Here is a 15,866-nt window from a genome sequence, read left to right on the forward strand (position 1 = left end):
GCTGACCTATAGATGCCTTCCACCATAATCAGGATTTTCCTCCAAGGTCTGTGGGTCCGAAGCTGTCCTGAGGAGATCGACTCTCTTAACTGCCGCTCTAAATGATCCATATCTAGACACGCACAAAAACATTAACATTATTTTTTTGTATATTCTATGGGAGTAAAACTTTATAAGTGCACTTTGATTACTTGCTTAGACACTGCTTATCTACGACTTGCAAACTTTGAACAGGAAATAGTTGACAATGATCTGATAAACTCTGACAAATAATCTCTTGAGCCCAGTATGCAAATTCATTTGAACATTTCAAGGAAATAAATACATTTCTCTGTGGCTTTTATGCGCCATATAATATTCACCAGCAGATGGCAGTATTTAATAGCTCTAGTAATTCGCAGGTCCTAACAATCTGTCACAGACCAATAATGAGCTTACTCACCAGGGAGCAGATGCTTTTCAGATAAAATTGCTTCCTGAAACCTTAACAGTGCATAATAATTCTACTCTTCCACCAATGTCGTCACACAGAGGGAAGTGGTAAGACTTGACAGAGAGAAAGATTGTTTCCTTCCTGACGCACTGATTGTAGATAAGCCACGACCTCTTGTGTCAAACCCTCTTTAATGCATGTGCATCTATAACATGATCTCATCATCTTTGCCTGAGTTTCAGTTTGCTAAAATGATACTAAAACCTGGTACTACAGCTTCCAATATGAATGCATACGTTTAGAAGTAGCACGTTTGTTTGTGGCAATGTACACACCAGTTTGTGGCAATGCACACACCAGTTCATGTACTTTTTGTATTGGGCACTAAAACTAACCAATATAATCATTAAACATGAATTATTCATCAATCTAGGGCCTGGTTTCGGGATTAATGTAGCCTACATTGTAAATATTGGTCTTACACTAATAAAAGACAGCATAAACAGTGAGTACAGGAGCTACAGAGGCAGTGAGCGGTCATCTGCTCTGCCTGAGGGCTCTTTGCCCTGTGGGAACTGCTTTGGAAGACCTATAACTGACTTGGCTTGTACCTGTCAGGATGCATTTAGTGTTAGCGGACTGTCTCGTCTGTCCTGTCTATTAGAAGAGGAGGCGATGCTCCTAATGTAAGCACAGCGAATGGTGTATCTTTCACGTTTAATAAATCACTTACCACATTTATTGAAATAACACACACCACTTTGACAATCTAATAGCAGGGTGAATTGCAGCAAGATGACATTTTCAAGTAATTAAATAGACCTTCAGTGTTTCTGCTGATGGATAAACACCATCATGACTGTAAAGTGAACCCAATTCATTAAAGCTGCTACAATTGCTGATCCAAACATAGAATGTTAAGTAGGTCTTTCCTGAGGCAAATCCTGTGCTGCAGAGAAAGTGATGTTTTCCTTACAACGCTAATAGCTTGGAATTAATATATATGATAATGAATAGACTAGATGGGGTTCATACACCTTACGCAAGGTCAAGTTCAAGCTCTTTTGAAGCACTTTACGAAAACTGCTGACATTGTATACATGTTCGAAAGAAACAGAAACAATGTTCCAGCTTTTCCTGCAGCCAAAAGCTTTGCTATGTTTGAAAAATACTCAAAATCAATTAAATTTATCACAATAAAAGAGCAGATTGTATAATGGAAACAAGCAAAGAAAAAAAATAAAAACAATGTGCAGTCCATATTTATGGCCATTAAGTTTGCAAACCATTCACTTACACACGTGATTCTCAATTGCTCTCAACCGTTTTCAGTGTGTGGCTGGTCTTTGACCGGTACAGATGTAACCTTCGCAAACGAGTCGAGTCTTTTACACTTTTGAACAAATGATGACAACCGATCTAAGTTGCAAGTTGTTTGTCGCCTATTGCACATCGCAATAAATTAGAATTTCATGCAAAATTTATTTTAATTAAAAGGTTGAAATAAAAGTGAACATTTACAGCAGACTTCAAACTACAGCTGCACGATTATGGCTAAAATAAAAACATATGATTATTTTTTATCAATATTGAAATCATGTTTATTTATCACGATCACTCATTATGTTAGGTAAAACAGTGTTACTCACTGGTCGGCAATTTCCTAATGGGCCCTGGAATTTATTGGACTATAACAATACTATGGTAATGTAATAGTCCAATAAAAGAGATAAATAAACATTGTTTAAATCAAACTCATCTTTGTGTTTTAGTTCATAATTTGTGTTCAAATGTCAGCTTTTAGTAATTATTAGCTCTATTTTTACATTTTTTATGATTTTTATGGGCGGAGGCATAAAAAAAACAAAAAACTGCCAAATTGGGTGGCGCAAGCGTCATCAATTGGACACCCTTGCTTAACTTAATCATACATTTGTCAGTAGGCCTTTAATCAACCACTTTGTTTTTGCTGATGATTTGGCAATCATATCTTCCAGTAGTGCAGAGTTCCAGCAGCTCCTCAACATATGCTCAGACTATGGAGTCAAGTTTGACCACAAGTATAATGCCAAAAAAAGTCTGCTAATAATTTTTAGAACCAAAAAGCGTAAAATCTTTATTTCCCAGGTTTCTATGTGTCTAATCAATCCCTGTCTATGTGCACCATTGCAAAATATCCAGGCCACATTACATGTGATAAGATGGAGAATGTGACTGACATACTTAAACAGAAAAAAATGCTACACTTCCAAGCCATAATGTTAGTGAAAAAATGTCATTACTGCTCTGATGAAGTGAAGGTGTACTTGTTTAGAGCTTACTGCACCCCGATGTACACAGCCCTCTTATGGGTTAGGTATACGAAAGAAAGCTTGCGGAAATTCCAGGTTACATATAATTACATTCTCTGAATCTATTGTAATTGTGAAAAATAGACAACTGTAAAAACCAATGTGTTCTGGTAAACCACTAATGGTTACAGTAACTAGCCGGTGGTGTTTTTGTTCTATTTTTTGCTTTGAAAAATGTAAATGTGAGCAAGCTGCAAACAGATCCTTTAAAGCAGGGGAGTCAAACTCATTTTAGCTCAGGGGCCGCATTAAGGAAAAACTATTCCCACCTGGGCTGGACGGTTAAAATCATGGCATAATAACTTAAAAATACAACTATGACAATCTCAGATTGTTTTCTTTGTTTTACTTCGGCCCAAAATAGAACAAGCACATTCTTAAAATGTACATATCACAAATAATCCTCTTGACAAAACACTTCAAGGTTAGTTGAAAAATCTGAGGAAAAAATTGGTGCAGTTTCAAAAACACCATGAAGAATGCAATATTTTTAGACTTAATGTCAGTGTATCTACAAAGCCAATAAACTTTAAGTCACAGCCCATCTAGGATTAAACGAAAAACAAAATAAAGCATGAATAAAAACGCTTCTATGCATCAACTACCATCCATCCATCTTCTTCCGCTTATCCGAGGTCAGGTTGTGGGGGCAGCAGTCTAGGCATGGAAGCCCAGACTTTCCTCTCCCCAGCCACTTCATCCGACTCTTCCCGGGGGATCCCGAGGTGTTCCCAGGCCAGCCCAGAGACATAGTCTTCCCAACGTGTCCTGGGTTTTACCCGTGGCATCCTACCAGTCGGACATGCCCTAAACACCTCCCTTGAGAGGCGTTCGGGTGGCATCCTGACGAGATTCTTGAAACACCTCATCTGGCTCCTTTTGATGTGGAGGAGCAGCAGCTTTACTTAGAGCTCCTCGCAGATGACAGAGTTTCTCACCCGGCGGAGGAAACTCATTTTAGCCGCTTGTACCCGTGATCTTGTCCATCGGTCGTAACCCAATGCTCATGACCATATGAGAGGATGGGAACGTAGATCGACCGGTAAATTGAGAGCTTTGCCTTGGCTCAGCTCCTTCTTCACCGCCACGGATCGATACATCGTCCATATTACTGAAAACGCCGCACCGATCCGCATGTCGATCTCACGATTCACTCTCCTCTCACTCGTGAAGAAGACTCCGAGGTACTTGAACTCCTTCACTTGGGGCAGAGTCTCCTCCCCAACCCGGAGATGGCACTTCACCCTTTTCCGGGCGAGAACCACTGAATGCATCAACCACCTTATTTGTCATTTCTACTGTTCACTTTTGTTAAATTTGCACAGAAGACCATCATTTTCACACAACTATATTGTCTCATGCAGCATTTTAATTGGTGTTACCATTTGTTTATTTTACTCCTTTTTGTTTTACATCGGGTCGAGGGGGAGTAGTTGCAGCCTTGTTTTATTTACCTTTGGCTTGGTATACTTGCTAGACCCGGTATAAACTATTTGCTTGCCTGACACATTCAGAACTGCTGTTTCTTTAATTTAAAAATGCAGCTCCATTTTACACTTAGCAAACTTATCTTGCGGGCTGCAGTAAACCTGTTCGCGCGCGGGCCTCTTTGACACCCCTGCTTTAAAGCATATATTAAATACAAACATTTTCCAAAGCTTGAAAGTGTAGTGATAATAAACACAAATGTAGTCTTGGCAATCTCTCACACATGCTTTATCTCAAATGATCATAGCTGCTGTGACCTACCGTTGTGTTTGTACACCTTGATGGTCGCTCCTGACAATCTTGCCCCTAAAATGAGCGAGGTGTGGTTGAGCTCATCGCTCAGGATTAAACAACCCTAGAAAAGAAGAAACTTAACTGAATTACTCTTGACCAGAATTAAATAATTACAGCATCAAAATGGTTGTGGGCTGTTCGTGTCGTGTTAAGCAGCCATAAAAGATGGGCTGCAGTGGATCGGTTTCCTCAGTTTTGTGGAACTCAACATCTCCTACGTCTTCTTTTCTGCAGCAAGTGACAACTCAGAGAGTTAATGAAATGTGTGCAAGTGTATCTACAAAAGGGTTCATGCAACCGATGATGTTTTGAAGATTTATCATTGGAAAGAATAGTAGCTAATTTAACGGGGTGCTCATTTTAAAATGGGTGAAATGATGGCTTCAAAGATGACAGCGCATGTGAATTCTTTTCCACAAAGTCCTTACCAACATATTCAACAGTGGAGTTTTAAGAATTTTATTTCAACCCTTCAAATTCATTTTTATGGATGGTGTGCGGACATCCCAGTGGCCTGATCTCTTGTCCAGCTGTCATTCTAATGCAAAGGGTGTGTTGGTACTGCCTGTCCCTGTGGGTCAGAGTTGGCAGCGTGGGTTGACCCTCACTGCCCCTGCAGGGTTGCAGTGGGGGCGGCAACCTCTTGAGCTGCATAAACGGCCGCACTTCCATCAGCTCAGCAGTCCCCTTCCTCCTGTCCAGTCCAATCACTGATATCCATGCTGCGTGTTGCCCCTGGTAACCCATGGCTATCTGTATGAGCTTGACTGGTGTGCCGACAGGCTAATAATACCCTTGAGAGGCGCTCTTAACAAAAACATAGCCCTCTTTGTCTCTGTATCTGAAGGCAGCTATGTATACCCAGAGCCAAAACCTCCTGGCTACTGTACTGTTTAATTATGATTATTTTAATTATTGGGGTGAGTCGAGATTTGCTCAGAGCTGAGTGAAGTTGACTGTTATTCATTAATTTAGGCCATATGCAAGAGAGGAGCAAAAGCCGGGCTAATTACAATAATATCTTCTTTGTTACAAGTGTCGGCAGTAAAGCAGGCATTATTTCCTTTGCTGCGCTGTGTAGCAATTATTTACCTTGCCAACAAGTGCAGGAATGTTCATGGAGTTAGTGGCGAACCCCATCCCAAACACCATTGAGGACTCCACTCCAAGGAAATTAGCCACTTGCTGCTCCAGCTCTACGTGAATGTCCAGCGTACCTACAGGACAAAAATTAAAACGGTTTTCCACAAAATGACAACATTATCGGTCTTCAGACTAAATTTAAAAAAATAAAAATAAAAAAATAAAAACGCACAATCCATCACCATCTATTTTTCCATTTTCTATAGCACATATTCTCTTTGTTGGAGCGCATTGGAGTTGACTCACAACAAAAGGCAGACTACAATGGACTGATTACCTGATATTTACAGTCCAACAATGCAAAATGTAGAACATTTCTGTAAAATGTTCCTAAGGACCCTTAATATCTACAAAAACGGTGTAGCAATTTGTCATTAATAACACAACAATGCAATGCAGCTCTGTCTTTAGAGAGAATTGCATTATGCTCAAGTCCATGTGCCAAATCACATTGAGTTATTTGATTTCTCAATTTTGCTAAAAGCCTGATAGCATTTTTTCATGAGACAGCAGTATGCGGTCTCTTTAATGCTGGTGTGCACTTCATGATGCAAACTGAGTTTTAAAATTTTGCTCAAAACAGGAGTTATGGGTTAGCTCTTGAATTCAATCTCATGATCTCAGATCTAATGAATTTTCTTGCAAGTTATTGTATGATATTAAAACTGGTTACTCAATCACAATAGCAGACCACTACACTTAGTAAAGTACTCTGAATAACTGCACAGTCTTTTTATAGGACCATTTACTTCCTCCTTGAATTCAAAGCATGTGACTGAAGAAGTCTTTAAAGTGTTTACAACTCAATGGAGGAGCTGGAGCCCCACCTTAGAAGAGTTAATCATTTCTATACCCCAACCTTGATTCTGAATTGAATCCTATTAAAGAAGCACCTTTATACATAAGGCTTGTTGATAAAATGCGCTCCGTGGGTATACTGACAAATCTCTTTGTAAATAGCCATTGATCTGAATACATGCATCATTCTGTAACTAACTATTTGTTAATGATTGTAGGAAAAATCAAATCATGAGTTATTCATCAACACAACTCCAGCACGTTTTTTGTCCTCAAGGTGTTCGTTTTTCAGTATTTGATTCCGTGTCATTATTTAAAAAAATAATGAATGAATCATTATCAACAAATTGCTCTTACACATGCTAGATAAATGTGTGCTTTTAACTCAAGTCAAAATATTCTAGCGATTTCTCCAACAGCCTGCAACTATTATGTCCTAGTGAGTGAGTCACACATACCTGTTTTGAATGGCAAGTGCTGTGCTGTGCTAGCAAGAAAACAATAAACTGGCGAAGAGATTCAAACTTCAAGTAAATCCCTGGTGTTGTTTGTTGTTTGCTACCAGTCATATAGCTGCAAACAGAAAATGACCAGAGCACATAAAATTGTCTCTGCTCACCACCATTTTCGTGCAAATTTGATCTTTTTGTGCTTTAGTTCAATGTGGTATCGCAACAAGCAGCATTTCATGCACGCTCTTGATGAAATAATCCTATTTCTATAACATCAAAGTAGGGTTGTCCCGGTAACAAAATTTAAATCGATAATTCTAGATACTTTTCTAAATAAAGGGGGACAAAATGGCATTATTTGCTTTATTTTAACAAAAAATCTTACGGTACATTAAACATATTTTTCTTATTGCAATCAAAGAACAATTTTGTCCTTAAATAAAGTAGAACATAATAGACAACTTGTCTTTTAGTAGTAAGCAAACAAAGGCTCCTAATTTGGCTGCTGACGTATGTCATAATTATGAGGGCTAAGCGATAGAAAATGGATTATTACTCTACTTGTTCATTAACAGTTAATATCTGCTTACTTTTTAACATGTTCTATCTACACATCTCTGTTAAAAAGTACTTAACACCTATTCTTCTGGGTTTGTGGATACTTTACATAAGTTTTGAATGATACCACACATTTGGGTATCGATCCGATAGATACCAAGTAGTTACAGGGTCATACATTGGTCATATTTAAAGTCCTTATGTGTCCAGAGACATATTTCCTGAGTGTAAAAACACAATATAAAAAATAAAAAAAGGAACCAAGATTTTGCGGTTGAAAATATCAATGTCATCATTGTTGTATCGACTACATACAGTCTTGTATCATTACAGTGGATGTCAGGTGCATATCCACCCATGGCATTTGTTTACATTGAGGAGTGCTACCCTGTTAGCGGTGAGATATTGTATCCTCCTACAGGGTGTAGTGAAGCGTGTTTAGCTATGTTTAGCTGCAGGACGATACTTGTAAGAAACTTACTTTATCTGTCGCCACGGAAGCGGAGATTAGTAATTTAGAAGTAGCTAAACACTGCCGACAGCAGATGGACGTTAGCCTGTGGCTATGTAGAACTTCTTGTAGAGCGCTGTTTCAGTGTTATAGCTTCACATTCATTGTTAGATTTTAATTCAAAATGCATCCATTCTCCCCTTTCTGTCAACACAATGTGTCTGCTAGTAATTACGTCGTGATTGTGCGTTGCCGAACATGCTCCTCTGCTTGTAAAACCAACAATGTCATAACCTAACAACAGTGCTCGGTCATCCCTGTTAAAAAAAAACAAAAACAGTACAGTACTGTTTATGATTCATTAGTACCGCGGTACTTTATTAGTACCAATATACCGTACAATCTTACATCAAAGCATGCTTTTCTATATGTGGATCATGTGTTGTCATATACAAACAGCCTGCATTACTTCATTAATAGTCTGCCCATGTGATGCCAGCGCAGAACACCTATTTGTATTCAAATTTTTTGATATGGAATAAAATGTGGAATTAAAGGTGTCATTTCTCCAACTGTGACACAGCAATTTTTAGTAATTAATATTTGACTAGACATTATTGGAGAAATACTTCTTATTTCTGCAACTCCCAGTTCACTACTGTAAGTGAAACAAATATTTTAAATTGTTTAAAGAAGAGAATAGCATTTAAAAAAAGAATTTAATTATATTTGAGAGGTTTAAAGCCATCAAAACAAATACATATATTGTATAAATAATGATAATTTGGCCTTTAATTTCTCCTCTTTATGCTAATATTATAAAAACGCCATGCAGTAGTCCGATGTCCCTTCAGCAGTGTCATAAAGCAAACAGTGTGGACAAATACTTTTCTCAGACATTCCTAAAATGCAACCTGTTGGGCTAGTTCATGCACCATTGCATTACAGCAGCAGTCTGATGGTTAGGCTTTCGATTTCATCACAGCAGCACAGGGACACAAGAGCTAGAGAGCCCATCCCTGAAAAAAAAAAGCTACTGCCACGCCATCAGAAACTAGACTTTTAGAAGATAATGTGCCATTCAAAATTCATTGAACGCCTTATATCCTTTACTTTGATACAGGACGCTCTAACACTTCTCTTCACATGTGCTATTTTTGCATCCCGCCTAATGTCCAGGGTGTTTCATAATGTTATAAGATGTAATTTCCCAAACACACTGGACGAGCATATAATGATCTCAGCGTGTGCCCTCGCGGTACATAATTTAACAAAGTGTGAATAATTTATACAACGTTGCAGCTACTGAAAGATAATTAAACTTGCAGACAATATGAATCACCAAAAAGATAATAAATGATGGCGTATGTGATGAGGTAAATGGGAGTTTCATTTCAAGTTTGCAACTCAGCCTAATTGTGCTCTCTCAGTGTTGTAAAGCGGATGCACATATAAAACTTCTGAAGCAGTGTGAGACAAAGTGGAAGAGACGGTACCATATGGATTAATGGCTTTGCAGAGACGAGCTCGACAGGACAAAAGGCCCTCTTGCTTACCTGTTTCCTGACGTGTGCTACACACACCGACTCCATACCGGCGTGTTTTTTCCGCCACCGTTTCAAGGAACTCAGCGTTGTTCTCTGCAAACCCGAGGTAGTTGTAAGAGCCCATGTTGATAACATTGTGTATTGTCCTGCCAGTTAATCTGCAAGCAATTAAACATTTTAAACAATTAGTATATACCTCTTACACGTTCCCTATGAGCCATTCCAAACAAGCAAATAAACATCCAATTAAAAATAATTTAAAATTATAAACTCATTACATCAGCTGTGATTTATTAATAGAATGTGCGATACTAGATGTTATTTAACCCAAACACTCTCCTCAGGTACAACATAAATCAAACATCTCACTTTGAAGAGGAATCTGTAGATTACAAAATTAACTCCAAGTTCACTAAAGATTAGATGCTGACATTAATAGAGGCATACAACCCTAAATTTGATAAAATGTGGACATCCTCCTCCTGTATTTAGTTTTAATTCTATTAGAGACTTTCAGAACGGTTTACATCATGCCAGCTAAATAAATCCATCAATTTACACATTCCAATTTAACAGACAAGATGACCCATGACTACCTTATTTACATTAAACCTGTAATCTACAATTACTGCTATTCTGTGAAGTCTACATTACTACTTATCTTATACTTTGTGGACCCACTGGAATTAGGGCTGCAACAATTAGTCGACATTGTCGACAATAAGATTTTTTGCCGACAATTGTATTTGTATCCTCACACTTTACATGATAACATGTAAAGTGTGAGGATATTTCCTATTATTCTTGTTAAAAAATGAATACCTTGCTCATTTTGCAAAGCGGACCTTGTTTTTATGGCAGTGCATGTGTGATATGTGAGCATTTAAAGCGGAAACATGTCGAGGACTATCATTTTAGCCAAAATCAGCCAGCTAAACTTTGTCTACATCAATTCAAGTACTTCTTAGAGCAGCGTCAATTTGCACTGCCAAAAAAAAGGCATGTGAACAAATGCGAACCGCGTGCGTACACACAGACACATAGAGACAGACATGCACCAATGTGGAGGTTTCAGAAAATTAAAGATACAATCTACTAAATAGCCAACATTTTAGGAATTAATCAAATGTAGAATTCTACACATTAAGTCAATTTGCAATGCCATAAAAAAGGCACTTTAACAAACACGAACTGTGCGTGCACACACTACACCATTAAAATCAAGTGTAAGATTACTAAATAAGTGTTTATATTTGAGTGGGCCCTTGGACCATTGGTAGTGGAAATGTTGGGCCCCAAGGCCAAAAAGATTAAGAACCCCTGGTTTAACACAAGTATCCGACATTGTAACAACATTTATAACTCAAAAAAGAGGAAAAAAATAATCACAAATACTCTTTAAATCGTTTTTACAAAAAACTAATCCAAGTATGTCCTTAAGGACCTCTCTAGGTTAAAAACAAGCAATTGTCCGACATATCTTGGTAAAATGAAGAGTTAAGATTAAGAGATAATAACTATGCTGTGTCATCCAAACTTTAAGTATTCATTATTGAACAAGAGGTGTGTCCAAATAATTTTATCCCTATATTGTTTGGAGCTGATGGCCAAGTCCAGTTTCCCGAGTCTCGGGAGAATCGACTAACAAAAGCTTCTAATTGATGTAAACATTGTTTTAAACAAAGGGACACGTGGTTAACAAACACCAGATGGAGATACTGGGGCAATTCAAGATTAGTCTCTTATATAGGAGATTGAACAGAGACATCAATTCACATGTGTTAAGAGTTCATCTTTTCCCCAATGTCTTTGCTGAACTTTCCAGGGAGAAAAATATTTGTAAAACCTTCAGAAAGCTTGTACGTGAATGAAAGATGACCGACTGGCAGGGCTAGTGTGTCTAAATTGTCAGTACCTGAATGTCCAGTTGTAGTCATCAGAAACTCTCTCCATCAGGTCCAAAACAGGTCCTGGTAGGCTGCATATGGGTCGGTTCCAGTTGTCTCGTACTCTCATGTACAGGTTCCGAGTGTAGAAGTTCTCAAAGTCCTGGTAAAGTGGAACGAAATCCTGCGAGCAGACAAAATTACAGTACACTTAATTTCTCATTGCATTTGCATTCACCCATAAGCATTCGATTCAGTGAAGCTACTGCTAGTAAATATTTAATTTGATAGACTTTTCCAAACAAGTGGCTTTTTAAAACCTTCCCCAACAATTACATTAATTTATTTAGACCATTAAGTCAGTAGCTATTAAATTATAAAATGATATTGCTGAATATATATGTCTCATATAAAAAGTTTATTGTATCTATAATATAATTTATTGATCATGTTGACATGCACACAAATGGAGGATTGTTTTCCATTGTCTGTCTTTGCAGCAGGATCACCTCCATTCTCACAGACATTTGTGCAAAAGTTTGCACAAACTTTCGAGACAGGATAAATACAGACACAAAACAGTGGCTACAGAACATATTCAGTCTTGAGAAATTACATTGCGAACGCTTAAAGATTATATGTGCATCTAGTAGATGCACATATAATCTATAATATAGATGCACGCTCTATTTTTTATCATTTTGGAGACTAACTTGCTTAATTGATCCGCTTTGTGTCTGCTGCACGTTTTAATACATGCAAACTTTTAGTAGATCAGGCTCTAACTACACAAAACACAATAATTACAGCCCAACAAACGCACATGGGGCAACACATCATGCAGCTTCCTTTAAAGGTGAACCGCACTTAAAAAAAAAAAAAATCCTATCTCTCATAATCCTTATGTAAGACAAGAACACTTTTGTTTTTTTATGCATTCTAAGTCGTAAAATATGATGGCTAAAATAATCCAAAAACCTCCGACAACACTTCAATTACATCTCGTGACCTGAATATTGACAAAGTATTGGCGATATTATTACTACAAGTGCTAATGCAGACAAACTATTTTTACACACGCTGTGATCGCAGAGAGCTAACAAGCTTATGCTGTTGCAGTATTTACATACTGAACCGGTGAGCTGCTGCATCGCCTCTGAGTTGGTTAAAGTTAATTGTAGATTTAAAAAATCATGCCTTTCACCTGGATAGTAAAAAGTTGTGGCCATAAACCAAGAAGTTGGTCAACTTTGACATTCAACTTATACCAGGGGATGGCGAGAAAGACACAAAAAGACGCTTGATTGCGACACTTTTTTTCAACACTTTGTTAAGATTATGATTAATTCTTAATTTAAACCGGACGATAAAAACATCCCATCAGTCGGCATCTCAGTGAGGGCAGACATTAATAAGATACATATAGATGTAACGTGTACCGGTATATAAAACAATGACAGAGGCACAATGACAGAGGCTTTTGGATTTTTTTAGAGCGCTTTATTGGCTCCCAAAAGTGTTTATTTATGAGTTAGAATGCATAAAAAACTAACAAAAGTATGTGTTCTTGTCTTACATAAGGATTTTGACTAATAGACAAAACTATATAAAAGTGCAGTTCCCATTCTTACCTATTGGTACATGTTTTATGTATTTGGGATCTGAATAAGTTCTGAAATCGAAAATCAAACCATGGAGGCATGGCGGAGATATTTATTCTTCATACTTCCTCCAAACGAGTCGTTAGAAATTTGCCCACCTTCTGACATTTTCCAATCAGTGGCGTCAGCATATAGCTCCATATGTGGTAGAGATTAAACTGAAGAGCTTTGTGCTAGTTCACCATTGTAGTCTGACATTGCAGCCAACAAGTTCCTTAGTTTTCCAGTCTGGCTCGTATATGCACATGAATCCTCAGCTGTTACCATTTCTAATAAAAAGTAGCATATAGTTTGAAGTCATATCTGTCAGTAGACTCGATATGAGAGCGCTAAAAACTACAACATGGCTGACAGGGAGCACACCTAATCGAAGTGGATGCATGTAAATAAAACCGCTCATAAAAAGGCGCATCCTGAAGAGACGGTCAGAAAGCATCTTTGAAATGGTCTGTAAAACATAAACTATACAACACTTTGAACAAAGAACCACTGTTACAGGCTATGTAGACAACAAGTAAGTGTTTTAAATGTAGAAAATAAATGATAATATTGACCACTTTATGCAAGATGAAGTGTCTCTCTCTGGTCATCACTGGGAGAACTCAACAGTGCCAAAACATTTTTTTTACATAGTACTTTATTTGAAATAACATATGGCCTACCATAGCTGCTGGTAGAAAGTTAAAACATTGAGTCATAAGGTTAAAACGTGATTCTGATTTCAGAAGTGAATGCTTTCAGCCGCACCCTGAATCTACTACCTCCAGCGGACTCCAGGTAAATTTAATTTGAGACCCTTGATTTAGACCAGGGGTAACCAACCCGTTGATCACGATCAACCAGTCGGTCTTTGGGACCCAATCGGTCATCACAAAAATATTAGAAAAAAATTATGTATTCACATGACATCGGTGACACCCCCACGTGGAGAACGAACAACAGACGCACAAACAGGCACGCATTTTAACCCCTGAAAACGCCCGCATGCCTTGCCTCTCTCTCTTCAGCCTCACATTCTCCGCTGTCAACAATGCGACCACACCCCCCGAGCATGGCGGCACACTTCACCCGCTCCTCTCGCAAACGAGCATCACATGATGTCCTCATAAATCATTGAGCTGCAACACTGCATTAGGGCTGACTGTTGCGACGTATGGGACAATTTCTAGCATCTTCCTGCATGGAGGAGTTGCATTTTGGGGACGCATCATGAGAAATGCGCCCACACTTTCTGGCCAACAATCAATCTGACAACAATCAATTGGCTTCCTTTCGCTCTCTCTGACATCACATGGACAAAGATACGACCGTCTGGAGGAAAGTTCTGTGGTCAGATGAAACAAAAATTGAGCTGTTTGGCCACAACACCCAGCAACATGTTTGGAGGAGAAAAGGTGAGGCCTTTAATCCCAGGAACACCAATCTACCGTCAAGCATGGTGGTGGTAGTATTATGCTCTGGGCCTGCTTTGCTGCCAAAAAAGAACTGGTGCTGTAAATGGAACAATGAAAAATTAGGATTACCTCCAAATTCCTTAGGACAACCTAAAATCATCTGCCCGGAGGTTGGATCTTGGGCGCAGTTGGGTGTTCCAACAGGACAATGACCCCAAACACACATCAAAAGGGGTCAAGGAATGGCCAAATCAGGCTAGAATTAAGGTTTTAGAATAGCCTTCCCAAAGTCCTGACTTAAACTTGTGGACAATGCTGAAGAAACAAGTCCATATCAGAAAACCAACAAATTTAGCTAAACTTCACCAATTTTGTCAAGAGGAGTGGTCAAAAATTCAACCAGAAGCTTGCTTGGAGCTTGTAGATGGCTACCAAAAGCGCCTTTTAGGAGTGAAACTTGCCAAGGGACATGTAACAAAAAATATTAACATTGCTGTAGGTAAACATTTCTATATATTGTACATATATAGTATGCTCCAAGTTATATCCTAGTTTAATTTCTTTAGTATGGTCACTTCAGAAAATATAACAAAATGGTTGCTGAAATGTAAAAGGTGTACTCACTTGAGGTACTGTATACTATATGGCAATACAGTGGCAGTTTATGGGTTGTCTACCATCTGAAGCACATAAACAAAGTGGGATCTTCAATCCTCTGAGATTTAATTAGGTCTTAAACAGATTCTCCCAGTAGTGTGTCGTCTCACCCTTGGCAACAACTACTGTATATGAAGAACTACATGCATAGAGAAGGAGACGGAGCTAAAGAGCAAACATTTAATATAAACAGGGAAAAACAAAATGTGTTGACACCCTAGGCACACAGACGCCTCTGTGCCAACTGTGCATGTGCGTGTCTCTGCAGGATGGCTGTATGCGGGCAATACACTGATGACTGCAGCGACTGCAACGTACCTTCTGTTCCTCTCGTTCCTGGGCGATATTGCGTTTCTCTAAGCCCACAGCTCTGAGGAAGTCTCTAAAGTAGCCAAAGAGGGTGACGATGCCAAAGCCCAGGTACGTCAGGACAGCCACGTGCATGGGGGCCTTTTCGAAAACTTCCTGTCTGTGTTGCCCAAAGGTGACTGCTGGTCCCTGGACATGTTTCTATAAAAAAAAAGACCAACAAGCGCAGTCATATATTGTGATTTAGAAATGACTGTTAACGCTATTAAAGTTAATGATCACTACCTTCTGCTTTTCTCTCCCCCGAGTGCATTTGCGCTCTCCTATGCCAACTGCTCTCAGGAAGTCTCTCAAGTGGCCAAACAGAATGACAATGGATGAGCGAAGGTATAACAAGACCTCAATGAGCACGGGGACATGTTTCGAGGACTCCAGCCTGTGCTG

At 38.7% G+C, this 15,866-nt stretch overlaps 1 protein-coding gene across 3 annotated transcripts in view; it reads right to left on the bottom strand.

Annotated features, from left to right (window-relative positions):
• The window catches only part of sptlc3 (serine palmitoyltransferase, long chain base subunit 3), a 49,812-nt gene that overhangs the window by 27,034 nt on the left and 6,912 nt on the right, over positions 1 to 15,866 (bottom strand). For 2 of the 3 annotated variants that reach the window (XM_061910575.1, XM_061910574.1), the window contains exons 2-8: positions 15,708 to 15,866; positions 15,432 to 15,623; positions 11,431 to 11,585; positions 9,525 to 9,673; positions 5,659 to 5,783; positions 4,534 to 4,627; positions 7 to 112 (exon numbers count right to left, since the gene is read on the bottom strand). The exon at positions 15,708 to 15,866 is cut by the window's right edge and continues 30 nt beyond it. In XM_061910575.1, the coding sequence (XP_061766559.1) occupies positions 7 to 112; positions 4,534 to 4,627; positions 5,659 to 5,783; positions 9,525 to 9,673; positions 11,431 to 11,585; positions 15,432 to 15,623; positions 15,708 to 15,866 (980 nt within the window). The remainder of the gene's footprint in view (positions 1 to 6; positions 113 to 4,533; positions 4,628 to 5,658; positions 5,784 to 9,524; positions 9,674 to 11,430; positions 11,586 to 15,431; positions 15,624 to 15,707) is intronic. The other variant, XM_061910576.1, reaches the window with a different exon arrangement.

The sequence above is a fragment of the Nerophis ophidion genome, linkage group LG09 (assembly GCF_033978795.1).
Source record: "Nerophis ophidion isolate RoL-2023_Sa linkage group LG09, RoL_Noph_v1.0, whole genome shotgun sequence".
Taxonomy (NCBI): Eukaryota; Metazoa; Chordata; class Actinopteri; order Syngnathiformes; family Syngnathidae; genus Nerophis; species Nerophis ophidion.